A 23,891-nucleotide genomic window follows, 5' to 3' on the forward strand; every position below is an offset into this window, starting at 1 on the left:
ACCTCATGGGTCATCTAGTCCAACCCCCGGCCTGCACTATGCAGGATCCACTCACGTCTGAACTCTCCCCTGGTTTAAAAGGACTGGATGGCAGTGATCGTGCCTTGGTCCCATGATGAGAAGACCAGGCTCGCTGGGAAAGACAATCCTGCTAGGAAACGTTGCAGGCAGCAGGAAAAGAGGGACTTGACACAGGATGAGATGGCTCAATACGGGAAGTCCCCAAGACCAGAGCAAGCCTGACCATGACAGGATCCTTGGGCAGCCTTTAATTCGTAGGGTCGCCTGAAGGCAGAAGAAACTTGACAGCTCTTCACACGTGTACACAGTTGCCAACTCCAGGAAGGGAGGGAGGGAGGGTGGAGTCTGGGGAGGGCAGGGCTTGGGGATGTGCAAGGACCTCGTTTAGCTATAAAGCCATAGATTCCACCCTCCATAGATTCCACCTTCCACCCTCTGTTGTCTGGAGATTGACTGCAATTCCTGGAGATCTCCAGGCCCCACCTGGAGTTCAGCAGCCCTAAGCACTACTCAGGGCATGCAGTGGTGATGCAGCTTTTTGGGACAAATGCGTCTGTCCACAACCCGAAGGGAGGACCGGCTAACTATGCCAATGAATACAGATCAGCAGAAGCAGCAGGAAGCAGCTTGAGGAAATACACTTGTGGCTAGAGACGGTTGTCGTGTTGGATTTCCTGCCCTGAGCCTTTGGACACACAACAGCTACTCAAACTGGAGTAGGGAAGCTGTCCCCATCACCGTTCCACCCCAAGCCTGTAAAAGTTGCAGCTTTTCACTCCCTGCAGAGAGGGAGGCGACCCGGCACTCACCTTGCAGAGTCCCACAAAGAGTTCTGTGCTGCTCTGAAGTGGGCACGCAGCCGAGGATGCCCATCGAGAGAAAATAATCCCAGCTGCAGCTGAACCGAGGGCTGGAATCAACCCTGCCGATCTCTCAGGAATGACTGGAGTCCAGTTTCATGTCTCTCTTGAAAAGGAGCATGCCTCTTGTCTTGTCTGGGGCTCACGTGTGTGAAAGAGATCCTCAGGAAGCCACCAGAAAGAGCTTTCGCCCTGCTCCGGTCCAAGCGTATCACAAAAATTATTGCCGTGTTCCCCACAACAAACCTGCCAGGCGGGCCAGCCTGGTGAGCAGCCATACGACAGCCCTTTGAAGCCAAGGCAACTAATGTTCAGGCTTTTTCAGTTTTCAGACACTCAAAACATCAGAAGAGCTTGGGGCAAAGGTGACCCTCGAACTCGAGATCCTCCACCTCCGAGCTCCTCCACACCACCCTAGGCAGGACTGTACAGCCGGCCAGAGGAAAGGAAAGGGCTGGAGGGGAGTGAGGCTGTTTGTGGCATCCATTAAGCGTGAGGGAGACACCCCTCTGGATCTCGCAGGGATGCGATTGGGCAGCGGAGTTTTCTCCGCATTCAGCTCGGCTCACTCCCCTCAGCACAAGCTCTCCCGGCTCCCGCAGGCGGCGGAGCCCAGAGAAGCACCTGGCGAGGAACAGCTAATCCGCCTCGCTCACAGCCAGCCCCTGGCCTCGCCCGAGGAGGAGTGGCACATCCCTACCTGTCCTCCCGCCCAGGGTTTCCTTTGAAGAGCATCTTCTGCCTGCCGGGGGAACCAACCTGAGGCTCACCCGGCAGATGGGCAGAGGGAAGGCATCGGCCCTTTAACCAGCGGGAGAGGCGGGTGGCAGCCCACCGGCAGCGCCAGCGGCAAGGTAGGACACGATTCTGTTCCGGGCCACTTCTCCTCCACCCCCCCACCCCCCCCGTCCCAGACCGCTTGAGAAGAAATTGCTGGTCCTCCTTAAAGGAGGCTTTGGGGAAGGCGATTTGTCATTGCTAGCAGGTTTCAGAAAGACCATCCTCAAGAATTATAATTGCCTTTTTAAGGCACAATTCAGAAGATGGGCAACTTTTTGGCAAACGTCCCTGTGGGATTTCGCCGGGGGTGGTGCCAGGCTTGTGCATCTCTCCCGTTTGAAGATCAGGCATGGGTCCCTCTGTGCTCAAGCAAGGAGACTTGATGCATTATTGGGCATTCATGTGCGCTTCCCTTCTTGCCGGAGACAAGCTGCCCCCCTCACCCCCCCCCCCCCGCTTCTCTTCTCATCCCTATAGGCCACTGCGGGGCTCTTTATTTAAAACAGATTTCACCAAATACTTCAGGGCTCCAAGCGACAATAAAAACCCATTTGTGCGTCACCATCCCATTCCAAGAGACGGCAGACAACTGTTGATCCTGTGGCTTCACAATGGAAGGGGGGAGGACCAATGGGGGGGGCGAGGAAGGGCTGGCTGAGAGGGCAAAAGCAGAGTGGGAAGAATCGCGAGGTATGACCAAAGTGGGATCGCTTTAGCGCTCTGCCCCCCCCCCCACACACACACCCGTGGTCAGTCAAGGCTCAAGGCATGTATCCGGGCAGCTCTTACTTAGAGCCTTGGAGTGAGGTTTACAAATCAGAGGTAGATTGCTGCTGGATAGAGAGGCTCCATTTGGAAAAGTGCAAAACAAAGTAGCCGCCTCTCCAGCGGGCCTGGGGGCCAGAGATCAGAGGTAGGCTGCTTCTGAATTTGGAGGCACCACTTTTTAAATGGTGAAAAACTAAGCAGTCGCTTTTCCAATGACTGAGAGTCAGTGGTTGGGGGAAGAGTGCTGATGAATGGGGAGGTTCCATTTTGAAGAGCGCAGAACTAAGAAGAAACATCGCATATATGATGCACCCAGAAGCCGATCTTCAGAGGTAGACTGCTTCTGGATAGAGAGGCTCCGTTTTTAAAAGACGCAGCGTGAAGCTATGAAATCACAATATGGGAGATGCGGACCTCAGTGTGCAGGGGGCTGCTAGAGAAAGCAGAATGGGTGGGGGAACCAGAGAAGGGGGTCCGCAGTCCAAGCCTCATGTTCAGAATAATGCCCTCGAGCACAGGGGTGGCCAGACTGTGGCTCTACAGATGCCCATGGATGTCAGGGGCTCACAGTAATTGCAATCCATAAGTATCTGGAGCCTTAACAGTTTGGTCACCTCTGGTGTAGCATATCTGGAAGGTGGGAGTGCCAGGCAACTGCGGTGGGAGGGCGGAGGAGAGGGTAGTGCGGGTGACAAAGGGCTTAATTTATGGTTGCCAGCCTCCAGGTGGGGTCTGGCGATCTCCCGGGATTGCAACTGATCTCCAAACGACAACGATCCACTCCCCTGAAGAAAACGGCCGTTTTGGAGAGTCAACTCTCCAGGCGTTACCCCCTCCCCTCCCTTCCCCAAACGCCGCCCCCATTTATCTCAAACCACCGTAGCATGACCTGAACGAACACCCGGGACAGTGAGTGAAAGCTGCAGTTGCCAACCTCCAGGTGGAGGCTGGAGATCCCCGGGGGTTACAGCTGATTCCCAAGTAAGGTTTGGGAATGCCAGGTTGGGAAACTCCTGACGATTTGGAGATGGCAGAGACAACAGTGCCCTAGAGGCCGCCCCCCAAAGGTCCCATGCGGGAGAAGAGCTGTCATTCCAGGTCCTGCCTGGGGGTTGGCATCCCTGGATGCAGTTCCCCCCCCGGAGAAACTTCGCAGCCTAATCCAACCCCGCCTATCCCCCTCGGGTATTGGTCCGCTCCAGGCGGACCAATCCGTGCGCGGCTCCCGTGGCGGCGGCGGCGGCTTCTTCGCGGCCCGGCAGCTGGACGCGCAGCCATTAGGCGCCTAATGAGGCTCGACGGCGGCCAAGCACGTGGCCCGGACGGGGAGCCGCGCTTAGCCCTGCCGTCAATGGGGGCGGGGACGCAGCACCGGTTGAATGTCCGTCTTCGGACCGTGCGCAGCTCCGGCGAACCCTCCTCTGACCGTTAAGCCAGGGGTAGTCAACCTGTGGTCCTCCAGATGTCCATGGATTACAATTCCCATGAGCCCCTGCCAGCATTTGCTCATGGGAATTGTAATCCATGGACATCTGGAGGACCACAGGTTGACTACCCCTGCGTTAAGCAGTTGAGGAAGACCCGAAATTGGGACTGTGTGTCTTTTACGCAGCGGGAGGCGGGGGGGGGGGGTAGATGTGGGTGGACATTCAGCCGGTGCAGCTCTCCCGCGGTGCAGCAAAAAGGCCACGCGGCCCACGTTGTCCGCAGCGCTGGGAAGGGGGTGTTCATTTCAGCACCACGGGTTGCAGTTAACCCCTCAAAGCCCCTATCCGCCAGTGGTTCCTAATGGCGCGACCCTTTAATACAGTTCCTCATGTTGTGACCCCCAACCATAAAATTATGCCGGGGTTCTTTCATAGAAATTAAACCGAAACTGACCAATGGCGTGAAGATCCATTGTTCATGATTGTATATAAATTGGTTCCCCCCCCCCGGGTTTTCTCAGTTGAGTTCTGCCTCTTGTCCCACCATGCCGATCTCGCTCTTTTTCGCTGCTCCAGACAGACGAACGCTCTATCTCGGCCTACCCCGCAAGGCTGTTGTGTGGATGGCGCCCCCCTCAACCAAGCTGCGTGCTCTGCTGTGGCCCCTGTGAAGAGCTCATTCGACCCCCAAAGGGGTCATTCGACCCCCCAGGTTGAGAACCACTGCTATACGCTCATTTGAACCTGTACGAAGCCAAAGGGGTGGCGAGGAGGGGAGGTCCCCAAGGAAAGCCGTTCATGATGGCCGGGGGAAGTGACCGTTTTCCCTCCAGCCCCAAGCCACCAATTCCAAATACGTTTAGAAGAAGAGTTGGGTTTTTTATACACTGCTTTTCACCACCCGGGGGGAATCTCAAACGGCTTACAATCACCTTCCCTTCCTCCTCTCCACCCTGCGAGGCCGGAGGGATTGAGAGAGCTCTGAGAGAACTGGGACTGGCCCACAGTCACCCAGATTGCTGCATGTGGAGGAGGGGGGGGGGGACCTAACCCAGTTGTCCAGGTTAGAGCCTGCTAAGCTTAACCACTACACCAAGCTGTTTTTCAGGGGGGAAAACTGCAGCTCAAGGCACCCAGAAGTGAACAAAAGGTGGGTATAAGTCCTGCAGGGGTGACTGGGGAAGTCCAAAGCATTTGGGGGAGGCCAAAGCATCGCATGGAATGTTGAGTCCTAATATTCTGGGCCTCTTGTGGCGCAGAGTGGTAAGGCAGCTGTCTGAAAGCTTTGCCCATGAGGCTGGGAGTTCAATCCCAGCAGCCGGCTCAAGGTTGACTCAGCCTTCCATCCTTCCGAGGTCGGTAAAATGAGTACCCAGCTTGCTGGGGGGTAAACGGTAATGACTGGGGAAGGCACTGGCAAACCACCCCGTATTGAGTCTGCCATGAAAACGCTAGAGGGCGTCACCCCAAGGGTCAGACATGACCTGGTGCTTGCACAGGGGATACCTTTACCTTTACCTTTTAATATTCTGGGTCAAAACTGGAAAAGCAGAGGAAAAGAAACAGGGAATGCTATCTCAGTGTGCACCCTTTTCTGCCTGGAGTTGTGCCTCAGCTTCCTTGACAAAAGCCCAGGAAATCCCTGTTTCTCCCGGATGGGAAGCAAAGGCACAGGCTTGCCAACTCTGGATGGGGAGGTTCCTGGAGGTTCAGGATAAAGCCCTGGAAGAACAGCCCCTGGGCAGGCAGTGCTGTAGAGACCAACTTCCCTTGTTTGATTCCGATGCCAGGAGGCCTCCAGGTCCCTCCTGCAGGTTAAAATCACGAGAACAAATTGGCCACACGGTATGGGGAGCCAAACATGAAGACCGTGAGAGGCAAATATAGAATGAAAGTTCATTTTGTGGCAGTAAGAGCCTCCTCAATAAAGGGGCCTTTATTTTAACTCGCTTATGGAGAACTCCCTTATGTCTAGCGGATCAAGAATTCAGCCATTTCCCCCTAACGCTGCTTTCAAATCAAGACGCTTCATCAGAATCCCAATTATGTCGTCTAGAGCTGCTAACCGGGAGTTCTTGATAAGGAAATTAAAATACAGAAGCCTTTCTTGAGGCTCTTACTGTCACAAAATAAACGGGGAAGATTCATTATGCATTTGCCTCCCACAGCCTTCGTGTTTTGCTCCCCACCTGGAGGTTGGCAACCCCAGGAGAAGGGTTTGTAGGATCCATCGCCCTATGTCTGCTTATCACAAGGGGCGACCCTAAGTGATCTGCTGGAGGCATCTCTGAGCTGAACTAAAGCTCAGGAGCACCTTCATGGAGAGCAGCCACTGTGGGAAGTTTTCTGCATAATGTGCTGCTGGGTGTTCAAACAGCACCTGGAGTCACCTGTAAGTTACCCAACACCTGTACGGAGACCCAACAATAGCTCAGTAAATAATGCGGCCTCATTATGCTGTTGCATAACAGGATTGCGTCCTTCGGAAGATCTGCTGTGGAGGGCAAAACAGACAAAAGCTCAGACTGAAAGCTCCCTGGTAAATTTTCCGTAATTCAACCGCCAGAGGTTGCATTCTACAGAATTTTGTGAAGCAGGTTTCTCCCCCACTCCAAGTAGGAAACGTCTGGTGCCTAAAATCTGACCCCCACCACAAACTGAATGACACCAGCCAAACCTGAACATTCTCAAAAAAAAAACCAAAATTCCAAATTCTGCTGTTTGGCTGTTCAGTTTCAGCTTGCAACTCTGATATGACTGGATTTATTTCCTTCTAGGGCATCTTCTCTGAACTTTTTCACCACTGAGAAACCCCTGGAACATTTTTCAGGCTTTAAGAAACCCCAGAAGTGGCACGATCCTGCAAAATAGAGTTGGGAAGCAAGGCTGTGGACACGCCCACCTGGGTCCGCTCACCTTCCCATCCCCTCCAGGCCCTTCATTGGCCTTTCTTTGGGGGGGAGCAGGTTGACATGATCATATATGATGATATCACCCAATAAATGTTAAATAAAATTTTAAACTATATTTTAAATAATAATTAATTCCCACCCATCCGGGAAATCCTTCCAGGGCTGTCAAGAAACTCCAGGCTGAGAAAGCCTGCTCTAGGATCAGGGCTAATTAGCTAATAAATCTCTTCATTTAATTAACATTTGGTGCAAATCCACAGGGAGGTTCCAGAAGGCCAAAGCTGGGTTCATCTAATGCAGCCAAAACAGGGACTTGTGGGCACCTTAAAAGAAAAAGAATTGATCAAGGCAGAAACCATTATTAGGATTTATTTAAAGCATATCTGTGTCCCAAGGTAAGCTCACAAACACATAACTCCAAAACCGAGGAGGGACAATAACACTTCTTGGCAGGGAGCGGGGGGGGGGGGGGGGAATTCCTGGAGATTTGGAAGTGGAGCCATGGAGGAGGAGGAGAAAAGTTGGTTCTTATATGCTGCTTTTCTCTTCCCAAAGGAGTCTCAAAGTGGCTTACATTCGCCTTCCCTTTCCTCTTCCCACAACAGACACCCTGTGAGGTAGGCGAGGCTGAGAGATCCCTGATATTACTGAAGAAGGTAATTGGTCCTTATATACTGCTTTTCCCTGACCAAAGGAGTCTCAAAGTGGATTACAATCCCCTTCCCTTTCCTCTCCCCACAACAGACTCCCTGTGAGGTGGGTGAGGCTGAGAGAGCCCTGATATTAGTTTGATCAGAACAGCTTTATCAGTGCTGTGGCGAGCCCAAAGTCACCCAGGTGGCTGCATGTGGAGGAGTGTAGAATCGAACCTGGCTTGCCATATTAGAAGTCCACACTCCTAACCACTACACCAAGGACAAGATTTGGGGAGGGCTGGGTAAAATGCCCTGGAGTCCACCTTCCAAAGCAGCCATTTGGGTTCAGGGGGACTAAATTCAGTTTGGAGATTAGTTGGAATTTGGGGAGACCTCCAGGCCCCTCCTGGAAGTTAGCAACCCTAGTTATTGGGGGTGTGCCAAGCAAATAGAGCCTTTTATAAGCCCTGCCAGACCATGCCCCTGGAACGGCTCACGAAAACTTGGTAGTCTTATTGTGCCAAAAAAATGCCACAACACCCTCTGGTCCACTAGCCTCTGCCTGCTGATTCAGCTCCGTTCCCCCACATAGCCTGAGAGCTTTGAATGGCACCCAGAGGCAGTGTGCCCAGTCGGACCACACGGGCCGAACCAGCTCCCGGTTACATCAACACCCGCCCCCTTCTCATGTGAACAGAACAGCCCTGCAGTCTGACTACGCTTTTCAATGCTTTGCGCAAAGAAAAGCTCCATCCCCAATGGCCTTTCCTATCTCTCATGCACTCTGTGTAAATTTCCGAGCCACGGCAGAAGTTGTAACCAGAGCAACTGAGCTTGCCCTTGAGAATTGCAATTATAGAGATAGGGATGGGGGGAAAGGTGGCGGCGTAAGGGGGTGGGGGCCTGCGTGGGAGAAATGTCGCCATGGAAAAGAACCCCCACGTCCAGAGTTCCCAAACCACACCGGCACCATCTAACTTAACCAGTATTCCCTTATGCGTTGACCTCGCAGCCCAAGAGGGAACCTATTCTCCGTTCCAGCTACAGTTGATTGTACAGGAAGGAAGGAAAGAAGGCAGGCAGGCAGGCAGGCAGGCAGGCAGGCAGGCAGGCAGGCAGGCAGGAAGGAAGGAAGGAAGGAAGGAAGGAAGGAAGGAAGGAAGGAAGGAAGGAAGGAAGGAAGGAAGGAAGGAAGGAAGGAAGGAAGGAAGGAAATTGATGAAAATGGAAGAGAACGGAAGGAAGGAAGGAAGGAAGGAAGGAAGGAAGGAAGGAAGGAAGGAAGGCAGGCAGGCAGGCAGGCAGGCAGGAAGAGAACAGTGGAAGGAAGGAAGGAAGGAAGGAAGGAAGGAAGGAAGGAAGGAAGGAAGGAAGGAAGGAGAGAGGAATTGGAGGATGCCCCAGAGGTTCCCCACAGCCTGCAATCCTTTGAGTAGGGTTGTCGTCCTGCTAAAGAAATCTTATGCAATGAAAGAGGTTTCCTGCTCTGGGTTCTCAAATAAAGTAGCCCTCTTTGTAGATCGTGCGCAGTGGTGTGGTTGAGAATCTCACCATGGAAAAGGCTGTCTAAGTTGCCACTTGAAGATAAGAAACGGGTTAGATCAGCGCACTTGCCAAAGGAAGTCTCCTACCTCTGTGTGCAGATGGTGGTTGAAGGTGTGTGGCACCAACAGGCATTACGGTGGCCAAAGAACTAAGAGGGGAGAAAGGCTACGTGAAACAGAAAACAAACACTCTAACAGGAATTAGCTTGGACCTGAAAGGTTAAATGAACCTATAAGTCAGGGATTCCCAACCAGGGGTCTGTGGACCCCCGAGGGTCCATGGGAGTTTGGAAGGGGGTCCACGGCAGCTGGGAAATGGCATGATATGAGGGGGGGGTCTTGGCTGTCTTCTCAGCCCCTCCTCTTCTTTCTGGCCTACATGAGTCACAGCTGTCATAGTAGTAGTAAAGGCAGGGGGAGGGAGCAAAAGGGTGTGGGCAGTGATGTCACTTCTGGGGGTGCGGCAGGGGGTGCGGCCAGGTGACATCATTTCTTGGACTCCTGGAAGTCTGAACAATTATTTCAGGGTCAAAAGGTTGAAAAGGGCTGCTCCAAGTCCTAAAATATGCATATGATATGTTTGGCCCATGCATACATTTTTCACCTGGATTTTATTTCACCTCTTCCATTTTGCGCAATAAAACATTTGCACACAATAAATATTTATATCGTTTTAGAACTTGTTCTCTAAATTGTACAGACATCCAGCCTTTCAGTTCTTACCTAATTCCAGTTAGGTTTTTTGTTTTCTGTTTCGCACGGCCCGGAGACAGTTTATCCGGGGGTGGCCGAGGCCTCCTCCCTCTTAGCACAGGGCTTTAGGCATTTATGGCCTCCACATGTGGCCCTTTGGTTTGAGCCATCACGCCTAGCAGCAACTGACGGAGCAGTGAATCTGTCTCCCTCCCCTTTTAAAGCCATTGATTCTCCTGGCTGTCTCTGCCTTCTCGGTAGTAATTTCTGCAATCTGCTTTCGGGTGCAAGATGTCTTTCCTTTTGTTCAGGGGTTCTCAACCTTCCTAATGCCGCGACCCTTTAATACAGTTCCTCCTGTTGTGGTGACCCCCAACCATAAAATGATGCAAGGGTTCTTTCACAGAAATTAAACCCAAACTGACCAATGGCGTGAAGATCCCTTGTTCAGGATTGTATATGAACTGCTTTTTTTCGGGGGTTTCTCAGTTCAGTTCTGCCTCTTGTCCCACCGTGCCGATCTCGCTCTTTTCCGTTGCACCAGACAGACAAACGCTCTTTCTTGATCTACCCCGCAAGGCTGTTGTGTGGGTGAAATGGAAGAGGAGCGATGTCAGCGCCTTTGGGACCCCCTTGGAGAGAAGGGCCCTGCTGCGACCCCTGTGAAAGGGTCATTCGACCCCCAGATTGAGAACCACTGCTTTAGTCCACGAGCTGCTTCCATGGTGGGCAGTGAGGTAATGATTCTCGACCTTCCTGGAAACTGAACCTCCAGCAGCATGAAGTATAACTTCACTGGGCAGCTTGTACCTGTTTGTACAGCTCCTGGGATGCCCCTTATGCGAAGGCTCACCAGGAGAAACCCACAGGAGGAGGAAGAGACCAGAGAGCAGCCTGACTCCAAGCCTCCTTGCAGGTTACAATGCTTCTTCCGCCTACCTGGATCTGTTCTCATTGCTCAGCAGAGATGTCAGGTCCAAAGGTTGGCTGCCCATGAATCAGAGCACTTTAGGGGATGCAGCCTCCCTCTCATGCGTCATGAATACACCGTCAGATGGCTCATGCAGAGACAGTGTATGCAGCATCGCCGGTCCATACTGGGGGTCATCCTGAAGCAGACCTAGAGAGCACAGGCAGATCTCTCAGAATCTAAGCAGGGTAGGCACTGGCTTGCCACTGGAAGGGCAATGTCAGAGGAACGTGGGTCTCGTGGCTTAAAGGTAAAGGTAAAGGTATCCCCTGTGCAAGCACCGAGTCATGTCTGACCCTTGGGGTGACGCCCTCTAGCGTTTTCATGGCAGACTCAATACGGGGTGGTTTGCCAGTGCCTTCCCCAGTCATGACCGTTTACCCCCCAGCAAGCTGGGTACTCATTTCACCGACCTCGGAAGGATGGAAGGCTGAGTCAGCCTTGAGGCGGCTGCTGGGATCAAACTCCCAGCCTCATGGGCAAAGCTTTCAGACGGCTGCCTTACCACTCTGCGCCACAAGAGGCTCTTTCTCGTGGCTTGGGGGCAGGCAAAAGCAAGACACTTCTGAACATCTCTTGCCTGGCAGTCAAACAATCTAAGGAATTCCTGGCTATATTACACAAATTGTATGAGAGCCAGCAGGGCGTCGTGATCAAGAGTGGTTTGATTCTCTAATGTGATTTGATTCTCCACTCCTCCTCCACATGCAGTCAGCTTGGTGACCTTGGGCCAGTCACAGTTCTTACAGGTGTTCTTGCAGACAGTTCTCCCAGGGTTCTCTCTGCCTCACCTACCTCTCAGGTTGTCTGTTGTAGGGAGAGGAAAGGGAAGTCGAATGTAAGCCACTTTGAGACTCCTTCAGGTAGAGAAAAGTGGCATCTAAGAACCAATTATCTTCTTCAGTGATATCAGGGCTCTCTCAGCCTCACCTCCCTCACAGGAGGTCTGCTGTGAGGAGAGAAAGGGAGAGGTGCTTGTAAGCCGCTTTGAGCTTCCTTCAGGTACTGAGAAGTAGGGTATAAAAAACAGCTCTTCTTTAAATGATAAATAAAATAATAATAATAATCCTGAAGCATAAAGCAGTCATATACAACCCTCAAGATCCTTCTATGTGGAGATGTCTCAGACTGACCCTTGGGGCTTTCTGTATGCAAAGGAGGGGCTCTAACCACTGAGCCATTCCTCTGTTCCAAGAATACTGGCCAGCTCTGCAGAGCTGTTGTAAGGCTTACTGAGATACAACAACCCTGCAGGGCAGAGCAATGTCATCATTCTGAGATGGCAGACAGCTTGTCTAATGGCATCAATTGAATTTGTAGCCCGCTAGATTTGAATTAAACCTTTCCTCACTGGCACCTCTTAAAGACCCTCTTAACACACAGGGTTTCAAAATGCAGGAGTTCTACATGAGGACAGTGCTCCCTTCCCGAAATCCAGTAACTAATCTTTTTTAAAACAGAGAAAAGAGATGGAGACTGTATATGCAGAGAGAGCAAAAATAAAAAATATTACAGTAAAAGCAAATCTACACATACATTTCTATTAAAACGTGTCCATATAGCTAAAAGTAAGTCCATGTGTGATTGCAGCTTATAGCCATGTGTTCAAATATTGATCAAGTTGTAAAGCTACAGGATCTACTGATATACAGGAGGCAGGCAGATACTGGTTTTCCGCATACCTATTTTCCTTGTCTATAAGTCCCTCTTTTCCTGTTTTTCTGTTCTATACATAGTTTGCTCCTTCCAGCAGTCAATATCACACTGTTTTGTGTGTCCTATATCCCTGCAGATTTAACAGGAAGGGTTTTATGCCAGACGTAAACCAATGCAATAGTGAATTGGCCACCAGGGGGAGCAAAACGCATGTGGAACAGATCTCCTCCGCCCCCCCCCCCCCAAAAAAAAAACCTGCAGGAACACACAAGCAAGGAAAATAAGACTGCAGTAACCCCCTATATCTCCAATGTTGTAACTACAAGTCCTTTGTTTGTAATGAGGGCACCGAGGGCTCGTTTTCATTGACCATCAGTGGGCTGCTAAGAAAAGGGAGGAGAGTTTAAAAGTATACAAGCATCCTCGAAAAGAACAGAAAAGAAAAAGATTCAAATGAGTAGCCGTGTTGGTCTGAAGTAACACAATAAAATCAGAGTCCGTTAAGACCAACAAAGATTTATTCAAGGCGTGGGGGGAGGGCATGCTAATATAGAACTGATATGAGTAACAGTTTTCTCCCAGAAAAAACAAAATGACTGGATGTATTCAAAGCATATTATTAAGGGCTGAGTCCTGGAAGTTAGAACCTCCACAATGGAGGGGGGAGAGAATCATTCTGTCCTCAATAGATCTCACTCTCTCTCTCTCATTTTCTTTTTATCAGGGAGATGTCAACAACGCCAGTGGCCAACGAGTCCTCTCCCCCCATGCTCCTGGAGGACCCCGCTGTGCGCCATGCAGTCAAGGTCACCACCGGGGTGGCCTTCAGCTTCATCTTCCTGACCGGGGTGACCGGGAACGGGGTGGTGTTGTGGGTCACCGGCTGGAAACTCCGCTGGACGTCCAACACGGTCTGGTTTTTCAACCTCGCTTTGGCTGACCTGGCTTCCACCTCCCTGATCTTGGTCACCGTGTTGAACTTGTCCCTCGACCTGGATTGGCCATTTGGATCTGTGGCCTGCAAGGTGGCCAACTGCCTCTTTGGACTCAGCCTGTGCAGCGGGGTGCTGCTGCTCAGCTCCATCAGCGTCGACCGCTGTGTCCTCGTGGTGGCCCCCGTTTGGTGCCAGAACTACCGTACCCCGCGGCTTATCTGGGCAGCTTGTGGAGCCCTCTGGCTTCTCTCCTTGGCCTTCTTTGTCCCCAGCTCTTACTTCTTCACTGAGACCTTGATAGAGAAGAACCGGACCTCTTGCAGCAACCTGGATGTCTTCCAGGACTGGCAGGAAGCCGAGGTCCTCACCATCTGCATCTTTCTCTACCAGTTCCTCATGCCTTTGCTGGTCATCTCCATCTCCTACACCATCCTGGTGATGACCATGCGCAAGAAGAAGTTCAACAAGTCCAGCAAGCCCCTCTTGGTGGTCACCAGAGTCGTCTTCTGCTTCTTCCTCTGCTGGCTGCCCTACCACGCCCTAGCCCTGGCCCGGATCTCCATGACTGTCGTTCCGGACGCCGTGCGCATGGTGGCCATCCCTCTCTCCAAGTGCCTGGCCATGTTCAACAGCTGCATCAACCCTTTGCTCTACGTCTTCGTGGGGCAGGAGTTCCAGGACGCGGTGAGGCGGTCCCTATTGCAGGTCTTCAAGACGGCTTTCGAGGAGGCGCCGATAGCAGCCAGCGTTTGAGGGCGGCCACGGAAGCACAGAGCGGCCACGCCCGGAGGGTCATAGTGTACCATTTCAGTGTCAGCTGGGGGCCTCCTGCTAGGAGGAAGAGGAGGGTGTACTTCAAGGGCACCGGCAGTGCAGATTCCGTGCCAAATTCCGCAATCCCAGATTCCGTTCTGCAAGTTGAGGCCTCCGTCTCTTGCTTGCACGAATTATCCTGCTTCTGCTCCCACAACCCTGACTGTGGAACACGTGAAGCTGCCTTATATCATGTGAGACCATTGGTCTGTGACTCTCAATGTTGTCCACTTTGACCATCAGCAACTCTTGCACATGGCTTTACAAACCGCCGGGGTCTGAACCTGGGACCTCCCGCATGCAGAGCTGTGCTCTTGAGCTGTGGACCCCCCGCCCTCTATAACAGGAGGCATCCAAGTGCTTTCTGCCAGATCAGGCCCTTGGGCTGTCAAGGTCAGTATTAAGGTCAGAGGGCAGGGATTTAACCTGGGACCTTCTGCCTACCAGGCGGATGCTCTGCTTACTGAGCCATGCCCCCTACCCAGCCTCTTCAAGCTCTCACCTGCCTGTCTTTTCAAAGGGCTACAATTGGATTTCAAAAACAAAATCACCAGATCGCTGCATTCTGTGCCCCTAAGCCAGCATTCTGCACCGTGAGCACAGAACTTCTGAACACCCTCTCCCCTCACCAACGTTGGCTTCTCTGCCCCACAGCATTGCCTTAAGGGGTGCGTCCTGCAACCTGCCAAGGTACGGCTGGGTCAGTTGCTGACGACAGGTATGCCTTGCTTTCGAAAGCCGTCCAGCGCTGGGAACAGCCAGCAGGGTAAGCTCAAGCCATTTCTCTGCCTGTAGCCTAAGATCGGAAAAGGCATTGTCCTGTTCTCCGCATTAAAAAAAGAATAGTCAAACAATTGGCTAATGGCCCACCAGTAATGGGGTCCCTGGCAACGAGACCCCCGCTCTTAGCCAGGACTAGATGGAATATTCAGATAATCTTTTGCCCTGTCCGCTGATTAACTTGGGAAACATCCCAGGGAAAAATCCTGCTCTTTTGCCTTCAACAATAATGCCTGGGAATGTGAGATTTTCAAGGACATGAACTGGACGCTTGGAGAATGTAACATGTAAGAGCAGCCAACGACAGCACCTGCCAACACATTTCCTTGTGCCCACCGAGTGCTTTTATAAAGTGGGCGAGCCAGCCGGGGCTTTCACCCAGCAGGGCTTCTAACTGGCCTGTGGAAACCTCGGCAATTTTTTAAATTTTACTGTGTGACAGGAGGAGAGCCGTGGCCACCATTTTGCGGCTGGCTCCACCTCCTGCAGCAGCCATTTTGTGGCCGCGCCCACCACGCTGGGTCAGATTTCTGAAGGAACTCAGTGGCTCAAAAAAGTTGGGATCCCCAGTGGTCTTCAAACACTGTAGATGTGAATAGCCGCCGTAGACAACTCCTCCTCTAAGCCACCCGTTTAACTCAAACAGGATCCTTTAGCTTGGAGCTGCATGCGGCCAAGCCAATGCTGAATGAACGTCTCAATTTGGAATGTGTCCAATCAGTTTCTTTCAGCACAGGGGCGAAAATACGGATGCTGGAGGGAGAGGAGGCTGCATGCTGCGGCCGGAAGCAAACCAGGCTGCCTCCTGGTATGCACGACTGAACAAGTATTGTGGACTTGCTTGCTTCTGCAGATCGAACCAGCCATCTTTCACACCTTGGCCCTTTCTGCCGCCCTGGCTGCCCCCCCCCCCCCCAACCTGCGTGCCTCGCCCTGTCTGCCCTGCCTCACCAAATGTTCACAGCCTCGACTGGACACCAGCAACCCCCCGCCCAAGACCTTGCTTAAAATGGAGGAGGCTTTCCCTTGGCCGGTGTGGTCCTTAGCAGAGGTGAGTCGGGACAGAACTCAGAGACTGGACTATCTGTCTGACCTCCCTTCCGCTGCAGCGGTGGCAGGGACCTCACACACTCAAGAGCAGGAGATGAAATCGGAAAAGCTTACAGCCACCTCCGTGCCCCCCAAATCTCCAGGACTGCCCCACCCTGGCGTCGTCAACCCTCTGGCTCCCCCTCCATGCTAACTTTTCCAAGTGGGAACTGCATATACCACCCTGAGCTCCTGGGTAAGAAGCCAGGGGCATGCCGGAGTTCTGTGGCACCTTGAAGACCAACCAGTATTTACTCACCTGGGGCCCTTGATTGGTCTTCAAGGTACCACTAGACTCAAATATTTGTTCTGCTGCTTCAGACCAGCACGGTGACTGTCCAAATGCCACCAGCTATCTATCTGCTCAGGTTCCGGCACCAGGCCTTGGCTCACCGGTAGCTCCGTGGAAGATTATTGTGGATGGGCAACTCACGGGGTGTGCATGCTTATGTGTGACGTCTTACAGGGCACCTGGGTAGCAAAGACAGAGAGTTTGTGCCGGGCATGTCCTGGGCTCTCCAAAATCTCTGGGGGTGCCGTCTCTCTCTGTGGGGGTCTAGTGCCTCTGCCCGCTCTGTGCTTCGATGTCTGTCAATAAAGCAAGTCCCCCACTCCCCTGCATATGGTTGCCGGCTCCTGTGCATTCTCAGTCCCAGGAATCTATTCCGCTCTGCTGAGCTGTCCCTGGGACTTCTTGCCGCTGGGGGGAAAGCTGAAAGTCACAGGCGCTCTTCGGATTATTTTTTATTGGTTGTTGGGCATGTGTGTAGTGTTGCCTGGAGAACCCAAGAGAACCTGGCTGCTGGGCAATGGTCCTTTGGAGGTGGTTTGCCATTGCCTGTGCCCCGCATCAAGATCCTGTTGCTCGCTGGAAGTCACCCCTTCTGCTGCTAGCCAGGACTGACCCTGCAAGGCTTCTGCAAGATCTGATGGGATCGAGCTTGCCTGGGCTGTCTTTCAAGAATCTAATTTGGGGGAGAACAGGAAGGTGGGGGATAGGCGGGCCTTCTGTGGGATTCAAGACTGCCGGAGACTGACCCAAAGCTCAGTCCGGAGAAGCCAGGGCTGGAAGCGAGAGGGCAGCGTTACTGTGTATGGATGCCAGTCTCCAGGTGGGGCCTGGAGATCCCCTGGTTTTACAGCTAATCTGCAGGCAACAGAAATCTGTTACCCTGGAGAACATGCTGCTTTGGGGAGCAGACTCTGTAGCATTATACTTCACTGAAGCCCCTCCCCACCCACTCCTGGTTTCACTTAAAACTCCAGGTATTTCCCAACCCAGAGCTGGCAACCCCTCATTACCCGGAAGGCGATTGCACAGTCTTGCGAAACAAAAGAATCCAGCCCAAAGAAGAGAGGGTTTTGCATCCAGATTTTCAAAGCCAGAAAAGAACAGGGTCATGAATGCATTAGTAAGGGCTGGGGTCCCCCACCCCCTTCCTTCTGCCATTCCACTTTAGCAGGCTGTGGGGGGGGGGGGGGCTGGCCGCATAGTACATATCCCGCTCCCCAGCTCCCTGGTCACATCCATGAGTGCATGGCGCTGTACTTTGGCACATGGCAAGGAGGACATTCCTTAGATTGTATTGAGAGAGCAGGGCAGGGGGAGGCAAAAGGAAGAAGACTGTTCTGAAAGAAAGAGCGTTTTACACCATGTTGGAAAGAAAGCTGGTGCCTGGAAAAACAGTATATGGGGGGAGGGGGGAAATCTGCAAATTTTGTGTGTGGAGGGGTTGGAAAGTCAGAGAATCAGAGTTGGAAGGGATCTCCAGGGTCATCTAGTCCAACCCTCTGCACAATGCAGGAATTCACAACTATCTGCCTACGGTGATCCCAACTTCATGCCCAAATGATCCCCACCGCCACCAGAAGTCTCCAGAACCCAGCCTGGCCTGGAGAAAATTCACCTACCTTCCCAAAGTGGCAATTAGCTATTCCCTGGGTATGCAAGGAAGGACCATAAGAGATGAACACTGGCACATCCCTTCCTGCCCACCCAGCCACAATCTGCCTAAGGTTATAAAATCAGCATTTATGTCTGATGACCATCTAGCCTCTGCTTAAAAACTCCCAAAGGAGGAGAACCCACCACCTCCCGAGGAAGCCTGTTCCACTGAGGAACCACTCTAATTGTCAGGAACTTCTTCCGGATGTTGAGCAGAAAATTCTTTTGAATTAATTTCATCCCATTGGTTCTGGTCTGACCTTCTGGGGCAACAGAAAACAGCTCTGTTCCACCCTCTATATAAGAGCCCTTCAAGGACTTGAATACGGTTATCATATCTCTGGGTCATCTAAGAGTCCAGTCACAGGTGACTTGTGGCCACCCCATTGTGATTTCAAAGCAAGATATGTTCAGATAGTCAGAGGGTCTTTGCTCTGGCCTATCCCTGTGTAGCAACCCAAGACTTCCTCAGTGGTCACCCAATTTCTGAGATTTCCAGACCAGAGATTATCAGAGGCCTGCCTCTGTATCATGCCCCTGGACTCTCTTGTCAGTCTCCCATCCAAATTCTAACCAGGGCTGACCCTGCTTAGCTTCTGAGACATGACACAATCAGTCTACTTGGGCCATCAGGTTAGGGGTGTTCACACTTTTCCCATTGACGGTACATCAGCCCATCAGTAGCAAAGGTGAGAAATGCTGCCAAGTCTTCGCTTAATTGAGACAGCCCCCCCAAAAAAAAGGATTTTCAAGGTGACATTCAGAGGTGGTTTTGCAGCCCTGGATTTTCGGGGTGGTCTTCCGTTCAAGAACCAGGTTGGCCCTGCTAACAGCCTGAGATCTGATTAGCCTGGACTGTCCTGTAAACGTTAAGGTAACTCGAAGAGTAAAATTACATTGTTCCTAGTCCTCATGACGAGAGAGAAATTCTTTTTAGGAGCACAGCTCTTGTTTGGCTACTCCCTTCTCTGGGGGAAAGGGGGAAGGGGTCTGCAGGGCCTTTCCCAGTGTTGTATTTTTCCAATATTTGAGCATCGCGAAGCCTTGGTAGGAAGCATCGAGATGCGGCTGAATTCAAGCACCACTCTCTGCCACACGCACATCAGCAGCCCTCAGGGCAGGAGCAGCAAAGGTCTTCCAGAGCGAAACCTCATCATGAGACTCCAAGCCGGACTTGAGACCTTCGCGTTCTCCGGAGGGCGAGGGAGCCATGGGCCAGGTCTCGTTTGAACCAGAATAAAACACACACATTAAAACGAGCGATGCAAATCGACTAATTGCAGGGTCATGGGGGAATAACTCAGGAATTCATGAGCACGCAGATGTGGCGACGGCATTAATGTCAGGCATTAAAGGAAGCTGGAGCAGACTCTGGGAGGGGGAGTTTTAATGAGAACTTCGTTTTCTTTAAGAACAGCGCCGAGGGGGCGGGGGATTTAACCCGCTCTTGCCAACCCTAATTTCCAAAAAACGAATCCTCGCGCCACTGTATCATGCTTAGACACAACCAGGGCCGTTAACTAAAACCTTGTAACTGATCTCAGCTTCTCATATCCTGACCGACCATAGTTAGATTAATATCCCATGTTTGGAGTATTTTACTCGACCTGCTTAAGAGCAGCAGATCCCAATCTGGAAACTGGGTTCGATTCCCTGCTCCTTCATGCGCAGCCAGCTGGATGGCCTTGGGCCGGTCACAGTTCTGTTAGGGCTGCTCTTGCAGAGCATTTCTCTCAGAGCTCTCAGACTCACCGGGTGTCTATTGTGAGAAGTTTGTAAACCACTTAGGGACTCCTTGGTGTAATGAAAAGCGGGAGATAGAAAAACCAGCTCCTCCTCTTCTCTTAAATTAGAATGGAGTAGTGCTTATAGGGGGCAGTCAAACTGCGGCCCTCCAGATGTCCATGGACTACAGTTCCCATGAGCCCCTGGCAGCATTTGCTCTGAAGCAGACAGAGCTCTGAAGCATTTGCTGGCAGGAGCTCATAGGGATTGTAGTCCATGGACATCTGGAGGGCCGCAGTTTAACTACCCCTATATGAAGGCAGCCTCATTTAGCCCAGTTTCTTCAGATTTCAGAAGTTAAGTAGGGTCTATATTTGGGAGAGAGACCACCAAGCCAGGCCCTGCAGAGTAAGACGATGACACACCACTTCTGCTTCTCCCTGGCCTGGGGGTCATTATTGTAAGTTGGTTGTGATTTTATGTCACACAGGTCTGTAGTGGTTCGAGTATCAATCAGCTCTTGAAGGCCCAGGTTCGAGTCCTGCTCTCCAACATGTCCTGGCAGAGGCTCATGGGAACTGTAGTCCATGGACATCTGGAGAGCCACAGTTTGGCCACCCCTGCCATAGCTCAAGGCTACATTGATCCCCTAGTCATCGGCTACATATGGTATACCATTTTTGGATAGATATAGCAGTTACCGAAGCAGGTTCTGTTTAAATGACACCACAAGATGTCATAGTCCCATTGTATACGGCACTGGTCAGACCACACCTGAGTACTGTGTGCAGTTCTGGAGGCCTCACTTCAAGAAGGACGTAGATAAAATTGAAAGGATACAGAGGAGAGCGACGAGGATGAACAGGGGCCAAGGGACCAAGCCCTATGAAGATAGGCTGAGGGACTTGGGAATGTTCAGCCTGGAGAAAAGGAGGTTGAGAGGGGACATGATAGCCCTCTTTAAGTATTTGAAAGGTTGTCACTTGGAGGAGGGCAGGAGGCTGTTCCCATTGGCTGCAGAGGAGAGGACACGCAGTAATGGGTTTAAACTACAACGATATAGGCTAGATATCAGGAAAAAAAAGTTCACAGTCAGAGTAGTTCAGCAGTGGAATAGGCTGCCTAAGGAGGTGGTGAGCTCCCCCTCACTGGCAGTCTTCAAGCAAAGGCTGGATGCACACTTTTCTTGGCTGCTTTAGGATGCTTAGGGCTGATCCTGCGTTGAGCAGGGGGTTGGGCTAGATGGCCTGTATGGCCCCTTCCAACTCTATGATTCTAAATGTCCACTACACAAAGATGCCAGAGATGAGCGGATTGAGCCACTTACGAACCAGTGAAATGGGCTTCCTTAGGTATTTCAATTTTTACCTTTGTAATTGATGAGCGGCCCACAAACATTCTTTTCTTTGCTCAACTCATGTTGAGTGTCCGGGAAGCTCGAGACAAGCCATTTTGTCTAACTTGGCATAGTCTGCCGCCTCTGGCTTTGAATTCTTCCTAGCAGGGATCGATGCAACTCAAGGCCTGCGGCTCAGAGGAGTAGCAAATGCCGAGTCCCAGGCTGAGACTTAAGGCACTTTATTGCAGATATTTCTAAAAACAGGATCCTTGTCTTAAGAACATCACACCCTGGTCCATCTCCTCCAGCAAAGAGAAAGCAGCAGATGGTGCAAAAAGATCTTTAGTGGTTGAATGAGATACTCAATAAGTCTGTGGGTTCCCCCAGCACAGACCCAGAAGTTCTTCGAAAACACAGCTCTTGGATTCAATCCAACCCCAGCAAACAATGAACAAATAACTGGGAGAAACCGGGACTTACATAGAGTTTCAGGAGACCACCAAGAGCCCTGATGGGTCCAGAACAATTGACTCTTTGCATTAGCCTTCATTTCCATGTTGGTGAAGGCTGACACCGTGTTCACATACATGGCAATACTTCTCCAATTCCTTTCCAGCCTTGCATGGCAAGGAATTGAAATGGGATCTAAAAGTGAACTCCATCCCCGACAAAGCTGAATGCAAAATGCATAGGGCTCATTCTACCATTCTAGAGCCTTTTCATTTTGTGCCATTCATTTTCGGCTTCTGGAATCCAGCATCACACCTCTCGCAATAGCTAAACGGCAACTGGGCCTTAAAAAGCTGAGGCCTTCCCCTGATGCTACCTCCTGGCACTGGGATGCATAGGTGGAGTGCCCCTGAACATGGGCAATTTCCCTTGAGCTTCTCAGCAAGAGGTGAAAGGCAGGCCAAGGCCAGCCAGCAGCACAGGCAGGAATACCCGATCTTTGTGCAAAGCCCAGCCAGCATGGTGCCATGTAACTGTACTCCAAGGACATCTGGGGAGCTGCAGCTTGGCCACTGGCTCCTCTTTGCTGGATTTCTGCCCTTTCCGACACTATTCCTTTTAATAAATTGCCTTCTTTCAACTTAAGAAGGGTTGGCTTTTATACCCCGCTTTTCACTGCCCAAAGGAGTCTCAAAGCAGCTTACAATTGCCTTCCCTTCCTCCCCATAACAGACACCCCATGAGGTAGGTGAGGCTGAAAAAGCTCTAATAGGACTGCTTTGTGAAAACAGCACTATCAGGACTTTGACTAGCCCAAGGTCGCCCAGCTGGCTGCATGTGGAAGAGCAACCCCACATCACCAGATTAAAAGCCACTGTTCTTAACCACTACACCAAGTGGGTTCCCACAACATGGTGGTAACACTGACCCTTAGAGATTCGCTTTCTCGGTATCAGCGTTGGGGCCAATTCTAAAACAGGGCTGGGAAGGCGCTCTGTGCATGCCCAGATGCCCTCCAGTTTCACATCCTTTTATCACTCCTGGCCACAAACTTTCCAGACCCGGTCGTCCAGGCAGTTTGAAGTTACACTATATTAAGCCCTCAATCTGCCTGCTTGATCTGCCATCACAAATCCACATACTCCACCCATCCCCTTCACAGTGACCACTTACAATAGTGGTTCTCAACCTGGGGGGGCGGGACCCCTTTGGGAGTCGAACGACCCTTTCACAGGGCAAGCAGCTTGGCCAGGGGGGCATCTACACGACAGCCTTGCAGGGTAGATCGAGACAGAGCGTTCGTCTGTCTGGAGCAGCGGAAAAGAGCGAGATCGGCATGGTGGGACAAGAGGCAGAACTGAACTGAGAAACCCCAGGAAAAACCCAATTTATCTACCATCATGAACAACGGATCTTCACGCCATTGGGTCAGTTTGGGTTTAATTTCTTGAAAGAACCCTTGAATAATTTTATGGTTGGGGGTCACCACAACAGGAGGAACTGTATTAAAGGGTCGCGGCATTAGGGAGGTTGACAACTGCTGACTTCCAACATCTCCCTCACTCTGCCTGCTTATCTTAAAAACCTCTCCATTACGGAAACTTGATGGCAGATGAGCGTAAATTAAAGCCAGCGGCACAATCGTGAGATGCTGTGATTAGCGCTAACGGTTACATTGGCAGGGCTTTCTGGGCTCCTTTCATTCCCCAAGCAGCTTGCCAAAAACATGAGCAGAATACCAAAAAACCCAGCATGTGCGAGTGCGTTCCTGATGCGCAAACCCCTGGGGAATGCGAGCAGTTCTCTCTGCCCACCCAAGCTGCTGGTTTGTACCCAAATCAACTCCTTGCTACCCTACAAAACACGGGTTTTATTTTTATTCTTTAAACTTCGGAAACAGCCCTACGGATAGGACAAGCACGCAACCAGATTCGTGACCAGATAAGAGGTCTTGGAACGCTAATCGTGCAGTGATAACCCTGCCAATCGAGATAGGCCCGAAGACACGAAGCAATTTTGTGATACCGATTTCTCAATCGTGCCCTCAGCTCTGTCGGGCTGGGTGGTTTTTAAACAGGAGGAGCTTATTGTCTCCGGAGAACTGAGTGGGCAGAACAAGAGGAGCGATTAACATGACAAAGATGTCTGGAGGAAACAACCAGGCTGGGCTCATTTTACTTGGAGAGGGTGCGGAGTCTTCCAAGAAAGGGGGTGAAGGATCTTTACTGCTCTACACTGGAAAAGAACTGCCTCAGCCTAGAATACTTTGGACCCACCTGTAGGCCCCAGGCTAGAGCTGGTACTTGGAAACTACCAAGAGTTGGTTGTTAAACCCCACTTTTCACTGCCTGAAGGAGTCTCAAAGCACCTTCTTTTCTCTCCTTCCTTTCCTCTCCTTTCCCCACAACAGACAGCCTTGTGAGGGAGGTGGGGCTGAGAGAGCTTCTGACAGGACTGCTCTGTGAGAACAGAACTATCAGGACTGGGATGAGCCCAAGGTCACCCAGCTGGATACATGTGGAAGATAGGGGAATCAAACCACCACTCCA

At 51.5% G+C, this 23,891-nt stretch overlaps 1 protein-coding gene across 1 annotated transcript; it reads left to right on the forward strand.

Moving 5' to 3' along the window:
• Positions 1 to 1,592: 1,592 nt before the first annotated feature.
• LOC143837269 (chemerin-like receptor 1) lies at positions 1,593 to 16,578 on the forward strand. The gene is made up of 2 exons (XM_077336888.1): positions 1,593 to 1,735; positions 12,991 to 16,578. Exon 2 carries the CDS (start codon positions 12,995 to 12,997, stop codon positions 13,952 to 13,954), a length of 960 nt encoding a protein of 319 aa, XP_077193003.1. The 5' UTR covers positions 1,593 to 1,735; positions 12,991 to 12,994; the 3' UTR covers positions 13,955 to 16,578.
• The last annotated feature ends 7,313 nt before the right edge of the window (positions 16,579 to 23,891 follow it).

The sequence above is a fragment of the Paroedura picta genome, chromosome 5, assembly GCF_049243985.1.
Source record: "Paroedura picta isolate Pp20150507F chromosome 5, Ppicta_v3.0, whole genome shotgun sequence".
Classification (NCBI taxonomy): Eukaryota; Metazoa; Chordata; class Lepidosauria; order Squamata; family Gekkonidae; genus Paroedura; species Paroedura picta.